The sequence below is a fragment of the Symphalangus syndactylus genome, chromosome X (assembly GCF_028878055.3).
Source record: "Symphalangus syndactylus isolate Jambi chromosome X, NHGRI_mSymSyn1-v2.1_pri, whole genome shotgun sequence".
Taxonomy (NCBI): domain Eukaryota; kingdom Metazoa; phylum Chordata; class Mammalia; order Primates; family Hylobatidae; genus Symphalangus; species Symphalangus syndactylus.
The window spans coordinates 55315359-55333171 of NC_072447.2; the positions used below are offsets into that span (position 1 = coordinate 55315359).

Genomic DNA, 17813 nt, shown 5'->3' on the forward strand with positions numbered 1-17813 from the left:
GTGTGGAACCCAAGGAGAGGATGTCGAAGACCAGGACCAGGATTGAGACTTTGCCTCTAGCCACCCCTGGCCAGAAGATTTTTCCAATCCCTAGTAAGGAGGGATTAGTAGTTAAACAAAAATCAATCTGTGGTACACATCATATATTTAGTTCTATATAGGTCCAAGTTAATTGTTAAGTAAACGGCAGTGTTCACCCTACTGCTGCTTTCCTCCCTAGCCCCTTAAACAGATCCTTTTGTGGTTTCCAAAGTTCCAAGTTCAAGAACCCCATCAGGTGTTGTAAACGGAAATGGTGAACCCACTGGCCACGAATTAGGATCCCGGAGCCCAGAAACTGAGCTGTCAGGTCCCAGGTCACACAGACTCTGGTTACATAGGTTCTGTCCTTGCTTTAGGGATGGTTAGGGGACCAAGTCTCATACAGTGGCCCCTGAACAGCGATTCGCCCTGCCTAGGATAGCCAGGTAAGCCTCCTGATGAAACATAGCCTGCTTGAGGGAAGCTGGTCTACTATTTCAGCAGGTAGCATACTGGTTCTATTTCTAAGTGTTAAAGGAGATTTGGTACAGATCAGTCCTAGAAATGGCAGACCCGGGAGTCACATGGGCACCCACAAGCCTCTCCTATAACCCACCTTGATGTCTACAACTCCCAAATCCTTCCTACTGTACTTTACCTCCCATATCTACTTGGTTTGTACTCAGAGATGAAAAAACAGCTTGTCAGCATTTTTGATGTAAAGCCTTCAGCTTTCTCTTTTTCAAGTTTAATAATTCCTATTGCAAGACATATCTAGAAACCATTTCATCATCTCTGTGTCTGGCTCTCTTTTGAGTCCTCTTCCAAGTCTTTATCTCTCTCCTAGTTTTCGCTCAGTGTCAGGCATTGTGCTCAGGTAAGGAAATGGCAGAGGCTGAGAGCCACCATAGGTTTCCATCCCTGCTGTCTCTGACATCTGGGCTCACTCATGCTTGCTTTCATAAAGCTAGTGCTGTGTTTCAGACCCAGGCCCCAGGATCAGTTTCTCACTGGAGATTAACATAATGTGCTGGTAGAGGCTCTGATGGTCCAGCGTGAGCTGTACCCAGAGAGGGAAGGTGGCTGTTGTGATAACAAAGTGCCAGAGCCTCATCCTGAGGTTGGATGATCGTAGGATTTCTGGCAGGCGTAGACCCAATCAGGAACCTTATTGAGCTTCTGCATATAATAAACCTCTTAAGAGAATAATCTCTGCTTCTTAAATACATGGTGTGTACACCGCGTCCAAAGATTAGTCAGCTGGCATTCTAGACTGTGAAACCCCAATGCCTCCATTACTGACACTTTTCTGTAGTTTATGAAATTATTATGTGACCTGTGACTTTCTGATGGCATTTTTGATTTCAGAATCTGTGCTTATGGGCATGCAGGCAGGATGTCAGACATTCGGGGAGGCTGGACATTACCTGAGGCTCCACGTCCAGTATTGCAATCAGCCCCTGCTCGTGGATCTTCCGGATGGTCTCCAGTTTTGTCCCATACATCGCATCCTCGTGGCTGCCGTACTCCAAGTACTCGTTATTAGAGATGTCTTGCATCATTTGGTCATGAGATACAAAGTAATAATTCTTTCCATTTTCTTCATCTTTCTTTGGAGGTCTGGTTGTATCTGCAAAGTCGCATGGCACAAGAGGTTTAAAAGGCTGAGCTGATGAGCTTACTACGCTCCCAACAGATTTACTCAAACCCAGTCTCTTCCTAAAAGCGGTGGATTCTTTAGCGTATATCTCATATCCCCTGTTCTCACCCCCAGTGGCTTTGCAGAACTAAATTCTAGAAACCATATTTATCTGTGTGCATCACATCATAGTAGCCAGTGAGTTGTCTGGTTTGGTGAATCTTTCAGTGTTCAGGTGAGATGTATTTTATCCCTTCATGAACCACCACAGGAGGAAGACATGAAATGACCCAAGATTAATATAACTCACTGTATGCCTTAATGCAGTTGGGTCTTGTGTAGAAGGAAAAAAGGAGAATAAAAAAATGGAAAACTGCATATAGTTAAATTTAAATAAGCCAAAATTAAATAAAATTCAAATTTTAGTTTCTCAGTCTCACTAGCGGCATTTCAAGGGTTCAATAACCACGTATGGTTAGTGGCCACTGTACTGGACTGCACAGACATTATACTGTCATTGTCACAGAAAGTTCTATTGAAAAGTGATGGTCTATAACATCTTGCAAAAGGAGAATGTTAGGATACAGCAAAAGGCATGTTACAATGAAAACACAGTGACTGTGGCCAGACATACCCATAATTATTATGGAAGACCTAAATCAGGAGGTGACAAAGTGGCTTATGGGCCAAATATGGTCTACTGCCTTTTTTTATTTTTTATTTTTATTTTGGAGACAGAGTCCCACTCTGTAGCCCAGGCTGGAGTGTGGTGGTGCGATCTCAGCTCACTGCAACTTCCGCCTCCTGGGTTCAAGAGATTCTTGTGCCCTCAGCCTCCCGAGTAGCTGGGATTATAGGCATGTACCACCATGCCCAGCTATTTTTTGTATTTTCAATACAGATGAGGTTTCACCATGTTGGCCAGACTGGTCTCAAACTCCTGACCTCAGGTGATCTGCCTGCCTCAGTCTCCCAAAGTGCTGGGATTACAGGTGTGAGCCACTGCACCTGGCCACCTACTGTCTGTCTTTGTAAACAAAGTTTTATTGGAACACAGCCATGTGCTTTTGTTTACATATTGCCTCTGGTTGTTTTCATGAGACAACAGCAGAGCTAAGTGCTTGTGACAGACTGTATGGCCTTAAAGCCTCAAATGTGTACTATCTGGTCCTTTACAGAAAAGGTTTGCCCACCCCTCACCTAAGTATGTGCCAATAAGCTCTAGTTCTGTGGATACTAATAGGACCAGTATCCTGCAAAACACACTTTAGGAAATGTTTTTCTAGATGAGCCAGGAACACTGGTTTTAATATTCTCTCTCCCTCTCTCCCTACCCCCCTTTCTTTTCTCCCTTCCTTCTCTTTTTTTCCCTCTCTCTCTCAATTTCTTCGCTTTCTTCTTTCTTTGAGGAAGAACAAATTTATGCTACTCTCTTCTGTGTACATGAGCCTAAACTAATGGGGAATTCCCCCTTTCCTGCTAGCCTGTTAGAACATCAAGTGCTCATGGTCATCAAAATGTGGACATTTTAAGAGAAGCCCTTTCTCTAGGCACATCAAAACCTGAAGAACCGGTGTTACTATTTATTTATTTATTGAGACAGGGTCTGGCTCTGTTGCCCAGGCTGGAGTACAGCAGCAAGATCTCAGCTCACTGCAACTTCCACCTCCTGGGTTCAAGCAATTCTCATGCCTCAGCCACCCTAATAGCTGGGACTACAGGTGCGTGCCACCACGCCTGACTAACTTTTGTATTTTTAGTAGAGATGGGGTTTCACCACATTGGCCAGGCTGGTCTCAAACTCCTGGTCTCATGTGATCCACCCACCTCGGCCTCCCAAAGTGCTGGGATTATAGGCGTGAGCCACCGCGCCCGGCCAAGAACTGACATAACATATTGATGTTGTACTATCTTCAGTCATCTCAGTAGTTGGATATATGTTATATACACATATGGGGTCAAATATTTCAAAGACTAGTCATGATTGACATCATCAAAGGTAAGTTTTAAAACCAAACTAGTTAACTGGCCATTTAATAACATGGAAGTTCAGTTGTTACGTGGTTAAGAAGCTAATGTTAGCTAAGCTTGCTGTACTCATGATCTAGACATAAGGAGAATTAAAAGAACACTTCAAAGTGTTTTACTAGAAAACCCCGGTAGTGCCAAATGAGACACTATTGGATATATTTCTTTTCTTGTGTAAATCAGACAGGGTTTTGGGATGAAGGTTGTCTCATGAAGCCTCCTGGCTCTCTGAGGTGTACAGATAACTGTAAGTGGTATTGACATTGCTTCAGGAAGGCATGTGAAGGCCCTATAGAATGGAGCCAATCTTCACATTTTCTCCTGTTGCTCTTAAAAAATCATTTTCCTTTAGCTCTTCCAACCCTGAGCTGCTAGAAAGCTTCTGGGGTTAAAATTTTATTTTATTTTATTTATTTTTTTTGAGACGGAGTTTCACTCTTGTTGCCCAGGCTGGAGTGCAATGGCGCGATCTCGGCTCACCACAACCTCCACCTCCGGATTCAAGTGATTATCCTGCCTCAGCCTCCTGAGTAGCTGGGATTACAGGCATGCACCACTATGCCTAGCTAATTTTGTATTTTTAGTTGAGACGGGGTTTCTCCATGTTGGTCAGGCTGGTCTCGAACTCCTGACCTCAGGTGATTCGCCCACCTCAGCCTCCCAAAGTGCTGGGATTACAGGCATGGGCCACTGCGCCTGGCCTAAAATTTTAAACTTTAGAATAATGATGATAATAATGAAATGATAGTGGTAGATATCTTCTACTTATCCACCATCTGCTAAGTGCTTCATACACATAATCTCAAATCCTCTCTGCAATCCAGAATTACTTCATTTTACAATTGAGAAAATGAAGAGGGCAAGAGGTTAAGAATAAGATACAGAAAATAAGGAGAATTAAAAATTTTACAGATTTGAAAATCTTTACAGAAACAACTGTTAGCATATTGATTGGGTTTAAAAAGTGATAAGAAATCAACAATTTAAATATTAAGGGAAAAAATTGTCATATCAGAAACTGTGCAACTATGAAAACTTATTTTTCCAAGAATAATTCATCTAGGTAATGTGTATGACATATTGTTAGAAAAATTGTTACAAACAGAATGGATAAACCTAATTTTATTTAACACACACACACACACACACACACACTTTATACACATATCTGTACTAAGACAAGCCGAGAAGGGTATACAACAGAGAAGCCTAGAAGGGCATATACAACAAAATATTTACAGCACTTATAGGGAAAGAGGGGTTGGGATTATTGTTAACTCATTTTCCTCCTTGTTCTTTTTTTGATTTTACAAATTTCCTACAATGAACAGTTATACCTTATGTAATCAGAAAAAAAATACATAAATTATAGAGTTAAAAAAGTGATAGGAAAAATATAATGAAAAGAGATTGAGACATTGCTTACGTGGAATAGGGTACGCAAACCGGTCTGGGTGCTTTGTGATGAGAGTGTTTTTTATGTGTCTTCTCCCAACACCATGTGCACCTATGTCATTTAGAAAAAAAGAATGTTAAAACTGACAACTCTTAATAATGTTCACAAAATGTTTTGAAAGTGAGAATAAGCAACCCACTTACACAATCAAACTTACCTAATAAGACTAGTGTTTTCCTTTTGAATGCTGGCAGTTTTACTACTTCTTCATATGTGACAAGATCTAATTGATCAAACACTAAAATGCAAAGATTTAGAAGAAAGGTAAATTTGTAGAATGACTATTTCATGTATATAAATTATAATTTTACTGGCAAAACTACAGTTATATTAAAACCATGTCTTAAAAATATGAATCCAACTTATGATATATGGCTTACATGTAATTTAAGTCATATAGCATCTAGGGAGAAATTTTCGTTTTTAAGCCCATGAAAATGCACTTTAGAACCAGGGGCATCCAAAGATGCTGAACACATGCATTAAAATGTCCAAATCTAAAAGATACTACACATCTTTTCATGTAGTATCCAACAAATCATATGAATTCATTTGAAACCACATGCTGTTCCTACTTTTCCAATTCTAAGAAGTCAGTAATACTAAAAAGAAAAAGTCTACAGACAGTGACCAACATGAATATAGCATGAATGCAACTAAAGTTAACCAGGAGAGGGGCCAGCTAGATCATTTCTAGAGATGGATGAGAAATGCATGGACAGCTGGTCTTTAACTTCATGGTTCTTTCTTTCAACAGAGTTGATGAAGGTGGCATGCTAGATTCTAAGGCAAGTTCTGTACCTATTGCACAAGCTTATCAATGGGCATCTCACAAGCTTTACTGTAACCCAGATATCCATTCAATGGAAAGTCTTGAATATGTAAGGAGAGTTACATGCTTTCCTGGGCCTGAAAACTTGTCGCCCATTACATGGGCAGCCTGCATGTGGTGGATCAGGATGGAAAGAATCATGAAGCAGAGTCTGAGCTCAGAAACCTTTGCAAAAGTGGAGTTCTCTAATCACTACAGACTGAGGAGAAATACTTCAACAAATATTTTTCTGGAACCTGCCTCTTAACACTACGATAAAAGCAATTTCAAGCAATGTACGAAACTTTCCTGAGCAGATGCCCATTCCTGTTGAAATTCAACATGGTCCAATTCTCACACACATTTGGAAATTCTCACAAAGGGCTAAAATTGTATGTCTGTGTTTCCTGTAATATTTTTTGTATGGTCATACCCAAATGCTGTCAGTTACATACTGACATTTCTTTTTTAAAAGAATATTGAATAAACCCTGGATTTTAGAGGGGTTAAAATAAATTCAGTAAAATTGATTTGATGATGTAATAAAGGAAGCTGGGCTGCTTTATTTTTTATTTATTTATTTACTTATTTATTTTTGAGATGGCCTCTCGCTCTGCCGCCCAGGCTGGAGTGCAGTGGCGCAATCTCGGCTCACTGCAACCTTTGCCTCCCAGGTTCAAGCGATTCTCCTGCTTCAGCTTCCCGAGTTACAGGCACCTGCCATTACGCCCAGCCAATTTTGTATTTTTGTTGAGATGGGGTTTCACCACGTTGGCCAGGCTGGTCTTGAACTCCTGACCTCAGGTGATTCACTGGCCTTGGCCTCCCGAAGTGTTGGGATTACAGGTGTGAGCCATCACGCCCGGCCGAAATCTGCGCTACTTTAGCCGATCATTTATTAAGAGAACCTTCTACTCCTAGAAACAATATGGCCAAACGACTGTGAGTATCACCTTAGTTCTTAACATTAGTGATTTGCCCAATCACTTAAAAAGCAAAATAAGATACTTAGGAATAGAATAGATCAGAAACAAACAACAAAAAGCACCATTATCACAATATATAAAAAAAGAAACATAATATATTAAAATAGAGGTTAGTGTATATTAATGGGTATTTGCACATTTGTTTTCTTTTGATAACTTGATTTATAAAGGTTGATTGAAAGTCTTTAAAGCATATCCTCTAGCAATAGCTAAAAACCAAGAAATGTTTTCTGTGTTCAGAATGGCAGACTCACAAAATTAAAATGAACATGAGGCTCTCTGTGGTAGGGCTAGTTAGTTACACTGCAGTAGTAATGGAGTGATGAGAGTTGCAAAAATAAAAGCAGGAGTGCTGATGACATTATTTTTTAGACCTATTGCCCTCTGAGCGATATTTCCATCAAGAAAAAGTATGCTTATGGAAGAATTGCATTGACACGCAGATATATTTTAATATATTTTAATAAAAATAAGCCAGCATCTCACGAAAGAGCAAGATGATGATGATGACACAAGCTTTCTGAATGGTATATACACACACCTATCCCTCTATAGAGCCCTAACTCAGATCCTACCAAATTAAGACTTGTCATTTTTTTAAAAAACACATAAGAATGAGTTAGATGTCAACAATCGAAACCACAAACAGATATGTTATGAAAATGAAATGAAACAGATATGTTAAACATCAATATCTTAACCATAAACGAGCAGCATGAAGAGGTTACTCTGGTCTAAATGAAATTGCCACACAATCGTAGGGTTGAGAAACAATAAAAAAGGGGTATTTTAAAATAAGAGATACAAATAATACTAGGAAAGCACTTAAAGTATGAACTTTTAAAGGTTTTAAGTTGCTTGCTGATAAAAAAGGGACTTAATAAAAGAAAACCATCAAAAACACAGAGGCATAGTCATTCAACAGGTTACTTACATGCACAGAGGCCATTGGGAGTGAGACAGCATGAAAAATGTACAGGGGTCATTGAAATATGGCTTTTCATATATTAGTAAAATAAAAGTATAATATGTACAAAATAAACTTTATCATGCAATATTCTAAACACAAGGCAAATAAATCACATTAAGAAACAAACTCATTTTAATAGAAATTCGACAATATCCTTATATAAAAGCCAGTGGATTTTATATACTAGCATATGCATAGACATTTTATCGAGAATAGTTACAAGAAAACCTCTTCAGAGAGTGTAGATGTGGAAGCCTTTTGCTTTTCACTTTGTACCTTCCTGTACCATGTGTAATTTCTAACCATGTGTGCCTATTACTTTTATTATTATTATTATTATTATTATTATTGACACAGGTTCTCACTCCTTCACCTAGGCTGGAGTGCAGTGGCGGGATCTTGGCTCACTGCAGCCTCCGTGGACCTCCTGGGTTCAAGTGATTCTCCTGCCTCAGCCTCCCAAGTAGCTGGGATTACAGGCATGCGCCACCACACCCAGCTAATTTTTGTATTTTTAGTAGAGATGGGGTTTTGCCATGTTGGCCAGGCTGGTCTCGAACTCCTGGCCTCAAGTGATCTGCCCATCTCGGCCTCCCAAGGTGCTGGGATTACAGGCATGAGCCGCTGCGCACAGCCTATTATTATTTTTAATGCCAACAGGGCAGTGAGTTTATGGGCTACTTTTTGTTTCCTTTAGAGTTGCTTGTATTCCAGAAAAAAAAGAATAGCTTTTAAAGTCAACAGTACTAATTTGTGGTATTAAGCATAATTTAAGCACACCTATAAATGGTACTGTAGAAATCCCCTATGTTCAAATATGTGTATGTAAATAGAGTATTTTGGGGCTCTAAAATTTAAGAAAACAAATTAATGAAGACTTCCTAAGTTTTTAAAAAGTTTACATTAGTAACTTGATCTAAAATGACTTTTGGAAGTCCTCGGGGCTGAGGAATCTGAATGCCTCTAGAGTTCAGTTGTTCCAGCCACACCACATTGCTTTTTGTACCAAGTATACATGGCTAGAAACCTTCTATGTGTTACAGAAAATGTATTTGCTGTAAAAGCTACACACACCATAATCAAATCTATTCCCAAGGATTCAGAAATACTGCCTAGCACAGTTTGCTCATATTACCCTGATTTCCTGCTAAACTACTCAACATTCCAGACACTTCTTTTAAGTATTTATGTAACTACTTTCCAGGTTGAATTTTTTTCCATAAAAAAGCCATTAACATTGAATCCTTGTCTCAGCTGGAAACACTATCAAGATCTTCAAATACTATAAAGACCTCCAATTCAAAAGAGCATTGCACACTGGTAGCATCGGGTTAAGGAGTACATACTTGAATGCCCGCAGGGGTCAGGTAGCTAATGTGGTTGAATGAAGTGGGCCAGGTGCAAAAACAGGGAGTGGTGCGGACAGTGTGTGCTGGAGAATGAGCGTCCATTCAAAGGCCACATTAACCACCCAGAGTTACTAAGAGAGAAAGTGGGCCTGGTATTGCTGCATTCCTTGTTCTTCTAAGGGAACTCTGAAACCCAAATTTTTATGTTAAATATCCTGACTTTCACACGTGATGACTTATTAAAACTTATTTCAAACACTGTGTGTGGGAGTTAGAGGGACAAAATTTACTTATGGGTCAAATTCAGCAAATAGGCTGTCACTTTATGATGGGAGTTGTAGGTAACATAGTTTGAACAGAATTCCACTTTAACAAGCTATGTAGAATTTCCTGATGACAAAAATGGAAATAATTCTAGTATTATCATTCCCACCAGTTCTAGATAATGACAAAATTCCCATCCTTCATTTGTACCACAAATACAAATATCAGAATTTGATAAGGTTTGGATCTTGCCATCAGTATATGATGAATTCTCAAAGATTTGAAGCAGGAAACAAAACATACGGCCCTTATTTTAATTTACTGAGTAGTAACAGAAGAACAGAGTACTGTATTTTACCATCAACTTCTAAAAAAGCCAGAAAAATCCTTTTGAGATATTGTTTGATCTGTGCCCATGAGCCCATCTGGTTTGGTATGAAAGGCTATGATATTTCTAAGTTCTCAAAGCGACTGCCTCACCAATGGAGGTCAAGAGTATTTGTTTCTCACTCTTTCAGAGCAATTCTTGAGAGCTTGTTTGGAGGTTCTAGCAGGGGAGCGCAGCTACTCGTATACCCTTGACCGAAGACCGGTCCTCCTCTATCAGGGATGGTCATCCTCTTCGACTGAGCGTGCAGCTTCGGGAGGGACGCACATGGAGCGGTGAGGGAGGAAGGGGACACCCGCCTAGACAGCCAGATCAGCCGAATCAACCCTGGCGATCAATGGGGTGACGATGTCGCAGCCAGATCGCCCTCACATCCTAGAGCAATTCTTTATAAGGACACTTCTGTATATTGGGATGACCTTTCATCATAGCTAAAAGCAGAACAGCTGATTAAATACTTGACACTGATCTCTTGTAAAGCAAAGGTAATACTAAGCAAATGGTTCTTCTGGACTTTCTAATGAACAAAATGGAAGAGTTGGTTGATGACACAGAAGAAACCTGAAGAGATGGTGACAGAAAGGAATGCTAGGCTTTGCAGGCAGTGTATTTCAGAAAGTCCAGGAAAAAAGCTGGGAATCTTCTCCCAAAAAGAGAAACTAAAAAGAGAGCTCACAGTGATTTTGCAGGCGAGGGAAGCCTAACAATGATATCCTGACTAGAGAATCACAAATAGGCCTAAACACAAAGTTCTACAAAGACACTTAAGGGGCTCTGCAAGGACCATCTAAGAAGCTCAGATTTTCTTTCAAAGGAGGGCCTTATACACAGTGACACACACTGACATGTAGAACAACCCCTTAAGCATGGCAAGGAAGGTTCTGATGCCCAGAAGACCGCTGCTTAGGAAGATACTGATGACACCAAACAGGTGGTGGCAGTAGGCTCCCCTGTCCTCTCAACCCCTCCTTTCTTCATTCTAAGTTGACAAGAACTTAGAGAGGTCAATGGTTTGGGATAGGAGGTAAATGTCAAAAGACAGAGGAAAAAGCAATTCTATTCTACCCCTATTAGGCTCCTGCCTTCTATGTCAAGGGTTGATGGCTTTCAACCTGGATAGGCAATGTCTACCAGAGAACAAGACAGTACAAGAATACTTGGTTTCATTGAATGATCGCCATTTGTCAGGCCCAGTGATGAAAGAACCTGAGACCCACTGAGCTTTAGAATTAGAAAAGATCTCCTTGATTGACTAACCTAATTCCCTCATTTCAAGGCCCATAGGAGCGAAGTGATTTGCCCAAATTGCGGTTACTCAGGTGTGCTAATTCCTGGTCCTATCTCCAGCTGCCTATTAAGCTTACAGGTGTGTTTGCAGGACCACTGTGCACCACCTAATGGGAATCAGAGAATGGGAGCAATGGAAGATCAGTGATACCCTGGTGGTGAAAGAGTGGAAAAAGTGAAAACACTGGCTGCCAGATCGGATGCTGATTCTCTGGCAACATTCTTAAATTAATGATTAAATTGACTCTTTGACAGCATTTAGAGAATTCTAGTTTTTCAATGAATTTCTTACTTTCCTCAGAGCTGAATTAAAGAATATTGGCAAACTGAATACTCATGTTTACATGCTGTCTATTAGTACGGCATAAATCTAATGACGAACTGACAGCCTGAACCAGCCATTTCTTTGCTTTTCTAGGTGTAAGTTAATTTCAGTGCCATCTATATCTATGTATCATTTAACACTGCTGTAAAAATTACAAGGTGAGATGCATACATTTCTCAATTTATATGTCAACACATCTCCTTGTGAACCTATTAGATTGTGTTAGACTGTTAGAAGCTGACAGAAGTAAGGGCAACTAAGGAGACTTGGTAATAACCACTGACGTTTTGTGTGAAGCAACATTCTGCTGATAGTGCTGTGCATTTCTATTTGTTTTATTTTTATTTTGTATAGACAGGGTATTGCTGTTGCCCAGGCTGGCCTCGAACTCCTGGGCTCAAGCAATCTTCCTGCCTCAGCCTCCTAAGTAGCTGGGATTACTGGCACCACCACCGTGCCTGGCTCTGCAGTGCATTTCTTCAAATAGTATACTTGAGCATTTACTTAATAGTTGCTACATTTTGTGCAACTAGTCTGCTTTAACTATTTCTTCCCTTTATAAAACCAAAAAAGCCATTATGAAACTACTGCTCTGTAGTAGTACATAATCAGAAATTATACTGTTTTTGGAAATAAAAATGTGGTACAATGTAACTAATGCGAAGGGAATGATTCCTTATTTAACTGAGCCATTTAAACTTAACCCATGTGGCCACTCACATTCATTCCACATTATACAGCAGTTTGAAATGTTTACTTTTAATCTCTGATTGAGAAATGAACAATTCAGAGTACGTTATAACATTTACAGAGAAAAACACATTTCATACTTGTCAGAAACATTACGCCATCAATCTGGGTATGCATGACTGGATTCACTTGATATTTTTGGCCACATTTCTAATTTTTGGAGTTATTTCTGAAACCTTGGGAACTAACCTAATGCCAGTCAGGACTTTCAATTCCTCAGAAAAAGTTCCTTATAAAAGGAGTCGTATTAAGAAGTTATTGAAAATAAATTCTTATATTAGCACTCCTGTATATCACCATGCATTTTCTTTAGCTTAAGTTGCACCCTGTGAATCTTCTGGGGATTCTATTGCAACAACAGATCATGACTTTTTGGTATTAATTTCAGTTTTCAACAAGACAAGTGAACATTTTGACTTAAGTTGAATACAAACTTCCATATGGGCAAACATACATACTATAAAGGGAAGGCTAAGATAAGATTCTTGCTCTTGTGGTAGCTTGGAAATACCATGAGGGAAGAAGACTACTCACAGAAATGGACAAAACCAAGTTAGTGTCCACGTCATTTGTACTCTTTCAAACCAACCACAGAACCATTTGTGGCACAGTTCCCTGATAAGAGCACACCTCTACCCTTAGATGTTTATCACAGGGCCACGCCCAAGGGCCAGGCAGGAGCCAGGTGGGAGGAGATCTGTTCAAGACCAATCCCAGCCAAGGAGATAAGAATCCTGGCTACTCAGCAAATTCTCAAGCTTTCATTTTTCAGGGGAGGACTTAATGTGTTGGATTCTTTTCATTCCAGAGGATACTATTTCAAAATAACATTTTTGTCCTATAAAGTATAGCTCTGTAAAATATCTAGCAAATAACCAATATATTAATTGGAGGTAGGGGTTTCTTAAAGGTTTTCAAAGTTGATGAAGATCTCATATGGTAGAATTTTTTGGATAGAGAACACTGAAGACTGAATTAAAATATTACATCTTTTTAGGTCTTGGAGATGCTTAACCCAGCCTCAGTAACAGTTGTGCTTTTCCCTACCTGCGTTGTGCTTTGCCAAATATTTATCTTTGTACTGCTTCTTTTTCTTGCCAAACCAAGTACAGCTGGCCTGCTGCTCCTGTTTGGTCTTCTCCATGGCAATGCAAGCTACTCGCCTAGCACACACAAAAATAAAAATAAAATAAAATGAATTTATAATTCTGGTTGATAAAATAGAAGAGTCATCCATTTGAAGAATTTACATAAAACAGCATAACCATACTCATCCTAATCTTTCAAAAAATTTGGACAAAGGCTATTCTTTGGTTTTCATGACAATTTCCTAGAAATGTTTTTAAAATATAGGCTTATATTAAAATGGCATGGTATTCCTTGAACATATACTGACAACACAGATTCGATGCCTAAACATGTGGCCATGAGATACAGTAGAATGTTTCAACACAGGCCTGGTTTGAATTCTGGCTTTGTCACTTGTTAGCTGGTACTGAGCACTTAATGTTAGACACTTTTCTAGGAACTTTAATGTATTAACTCCTTTAATCTTTCTAACAACACAGGGAATTGCATCACCATTTTACAGATGAGGGGATTGAAGGAATGAAAGGTTAAGCAATTTGCCCCAAATCACACAGCTAATAAATGAAAGAGTGGGGAAGGTCTGGCACCAGAGCTCATGATCTTAGCCAGAATATTCTATCCGCAGTGTCTTTAAACTCTTGGAGCCTTTTGGATGGCTATTGTAAAGGTTTAGAACAAAAAATGTAAACAATGTCCCTAGTACAGTGCCAGGCACACAGTGTATGCTTAATAAATGGCACTACTGCTACATGGAGATTCTAATATAAGATATAAAAAGTGTGCTCTGATTAAATTCACAGTTATAACCACAATCAGGAAATTATAATTTTGGTCTATAATATCCAGCACTGGTAACATAAACAAAGATGACATTAAAAAGTTGCTCTTTTAGGTTCAGTCTAAGCAAATACTTGCCTTTCAGAATACTGCCACAGAAGACTTTGCTCTCTTAATGATTTTGCTCATGGGGGCCAACCAAGGGTCCCCAAGTGAGTCACATATAAGAGTCCAAAATCACGATCGGAATGCCATATGGTGCTACTGTAAATGGCAAGTTACTTTACAATGACATTGTACTGATTTACACTCCTACCAGCAGTGTATGAACATTCCTATTGTTCCACTTCCTTGGCAACACTTGGTATTATCCGTCTTTAACTTTAGCCATCATGGTAGATGAATAATGGAATACCACTGTGTTTTTAATTTACATTTTAGTTTATGTTTCACTCATTAGTAAGATTGATCATTTTTTCATATGTTTAATGGCTACTAAATTTCCTCTTTCGTTAAGTGTCTGTTCAAGTCTTTTGACCGTTCTTCTATTCAGTTGTCTTCTTCTCATAGATTTGTAGCAATTCTTTATATAGTCTCGATATTATGCTTTTGTTAGTTATTAATATATGTGTTGCAGATATCTTCTTCTACCCTGTGGTTTGCCTTTTTGCTCTCTTTATGGTATCATTTGATGAACATTAGTTTTAATTTAGTCAAATTTATCAGTCTTTTCTTTAATGGGAAGTATTTTTGATATCTTAAGAAATCCTCAGCCAGGTGCAATGGCTCATGCCTGTAATCCCAGCACTCTGGGAGGCCGAGGCGGGCAGATCACCTGAGGTCAGGAGTTCGAGACCAGCCTGACCAACATGGTGAAACCCCATCTCTACTAAAAATACAAAAATTAGCTGGGTGTGGTGGCATGTGCCTGTAGTCCCAGCTACTCCGGATGCTGAGACAGGATAATTATTTGAGCCTGAGAGGTGGAGGTTGCAGTGATTTGAGATTATACCAGTGCACTCTAGCCTGGGCAAACGAGCGAGACCTTGTCTAAAAAAAAAACAAAAACAAAAACAAAAATGAAATCCTTAGCAGGGATTTCCCAACACTTTGGGAGGCCAAAGAGGGAGGCTCACTTGAGGCCAGGAGTTTGAGACCAGCCTGAGCAACATAGCAAGACCCTATCTCTACAAAAAAAAGAAAAAAAAATTAGCTGGGTGTGATGTTACGTGCCTGTAGTCCCAGCTACTAGGGAGGCTGAAGCAGGAGGATGACTTGAGTCCAGCAGTTCCAGGCTGCAGTGAGCCAAGACTACACCACTGCACTCCAGCCTGGGAGACAGAGACCCTGACTTTAGAAAAATAAAAAATAAATAGAAATAAAAAGAAATATTTCCTTGTCCCAGAAGATATTCTCCAATATTACCTTCTCAAAGTTTATAGTTTTGTCTTTTACATTTTGGGTATTAATGTACTAGTACTGCTGTTTTTTTTTATTTGTTTTTGCGACAGATTCTCCTTGTGATGCCCAGGCTGGAGTGCAGTGGTGCAATCTCGGCTCACTGTAACCTCTGCTTCCCAGGTTCAAGCGATTCTCATGCCTCAGCCTCCTGAGTAGCTGGGATTACAGGTGTGTGCCACCATGCCTGGCTAATTTTTGTATTTTTTTAGTAGAGATGGGGTTTCACCATGTCGGCCAGGCTGGTCCTGCTTCGTGTGATCCACCTGCCTCAGTCTCCCAAAATGCTGGGATTACAGGCGTGAGCCACTGCACCCGGCCTAGAACTGATTTTTGCTTATGATGTAAAGGAGGGGTCCAATTCCTTTTTTCTTCCTAATGGATACCCAATTGTCCTACATTATTGAACAGCCTGTCCATTCCTCATTGCTGTGCAGTGCTATTTCTGTCACACATCAAGTGTCCATTTACATATGAGTATTTTCAGGTTCTCTATTCCTTTCTGGTCTATTTGAGCATCTCTAAACCCATACCTTATTATCTTGTTTACTATAGCTTTATAATAAGTCTTGGTATCTGGTAGAGCGAGACCGCCTTCCTTGTTCTTCAAGAGCATTTTGGCTATTCCCGACCTTGTGCATTTCCATGCAGACTTTAAACTTAGCTTGTCAATTTCAATACTGTTGGGATTGCATCTTATCTATGAAACCTATCTAGGAGGAATAGACATCTCTACAATAATGAGTCTTCCAGTCCTTAAACACAGTATGTCTCTCCATTTACTTACATCTTTTTAAATGTCTCGAGATATAATTTCTCCCCCTCCCCGAGACGGAGTCTTGCTGTCACCCAGGCTGGAATGCGGTGGTGCAATCTTGGCTCACTGTCACCTTGACCTCCTGGGTGCAAGTGATCCTTCCGCCTCAGCTTCCTAAGTAGCGGACTACAGGTGCACGCCACCGTTTTTTTTTTTTTTTTTTTTTTTTTTTTCTTGAGACAGAGTGTCGCTCTGTTGCTCAGGCTGGAGTGTAATGGTGTGATGTCAGCTCACTGCAACCTCCGTCCTCCCAGGTTCAAGTGATTCTCCCTGCCTCAGCGTCCCAAGTAGCTGAGATTACAGGTGACTGCCACCACGCCCAGCTAATTTTTGTATTTTTAGTAGAGATGGGGACTTGCCATGTTGGCCAGGCTGGCCTCGAACTCCTGACCTCAGGTGATCCGCCTGCCTCAGCCTCCCAAAGTGCTGAGATTAGAGGTGTGAGCCACCGAGCCTGGCCTAATTTTTGTATTTTTGTAGAGACTGGATCTTGCCATGTTACCAAGGACAGTCTCAAACTTCTGGGCTCAAGTGATCCGCCTGCCTTGGCCTCCAAAAGTGCTGGGATTACAGGCATGAGCCACTGTACCCGGTCTCAATAAATTTTATAATTTGTTCTGTAAATGTCTTGACATCTTTGTTAGGTTTATTCCTAGGTTATTTTATTTTATTTTATTTTATTTTATTTTATTTTATTTTATTTTTTAAGACAGAGTCTCTGTCGCCCAGGCTGTAGTGCAGTGCTGCAATCTCGGCTCACTGCAACCTCCACCTGTCAGGCTTGACATATTCTCATGCCTCAGCCTCTTGAGTAGCTGGGACTACAGGTGTGCGCCACTACACCCAGCTAATTTTCGTATATATTTTTTTCCCTTTAGTAGAGATGGGGTTTCGCCATGTTGGCCAGGCTGGTCTTGAACTCCTGGCCTCAAGTGATCCGCCCACCTCGGCCTCCCAAAGTGCAGGGATTACAGGCATGAGTCACCACGCCTGGCCATTTTTTAATAAAGGCTTTGTAAATGGTATTTTAAGAAACACTTTGTAACACTAAAAATTTCAAAAACATACAAGGATATAGTGTAATGAAACCCAGCTATCTACAACCCAGCTTTGACAATTATTAGTCATAGCTTATTTTATTTTTTTTATTATTTATTTATTTATTTTTGAGACAGAGGCTCACTCCATTGCCCAGGCTGGATTGCAGTGGCACGATCTTGGCTCACTGCCACCTCCACCTCCTGGGTTCCAGCGATTCTCCTGTCTTGGCCTTCCAAGTAGCTGCGATTACAGGAACCCGCCACCACGCCCAGCTAATTTTTTTGTATTTTTAGTAGAGACGGGGTTTTGCCACGTTGGCCAGGCTGGTCTCGAACTCCTGACCTCAGGTGATCCGCC

General features: G+C 40.2%; 1 protein-coding gene across 16 annotated transcripts in view; it reads right to left on the bottom strand.

Annotated features, from left to right (window-relative positions):
* The window catches only part of CASK (calcium/calmodulin dependent serine protein kinase), a 402784-nt gene that overhangs the window by 14606 nt on the left and 370365 nt on the right, over positions 1-17813 (bottom strand). For 12 of the 16 annotated variants that reach the window (XM_055269150.2, XM_063634519.1, XM_063634516.1 and 9 more), the window contains 4 exons: positions 13322-13437; positions 5302-5382; positions 5115-5195; positions 1449-1651 (listed from right to left, as the gene is read on the bottom strand). In XM_055269150.2, the coding sequence (XP_055125125.1) occupies positions 1449-1651; positions 5115-5195; positions 5302-5382; positions 13322-13437 (481 nt within the window). The remainder of the gene's footprint in view (positions 1-1448; positions 1652-5114; positions 5196-5301; positions 5383-13321; positions 13438-17813) is intronic. The other 4 variants (XM_063634517.1, XM_055269151.2, XM_055269149.2 and 1 more) reach the window with 1 other exon arrangement.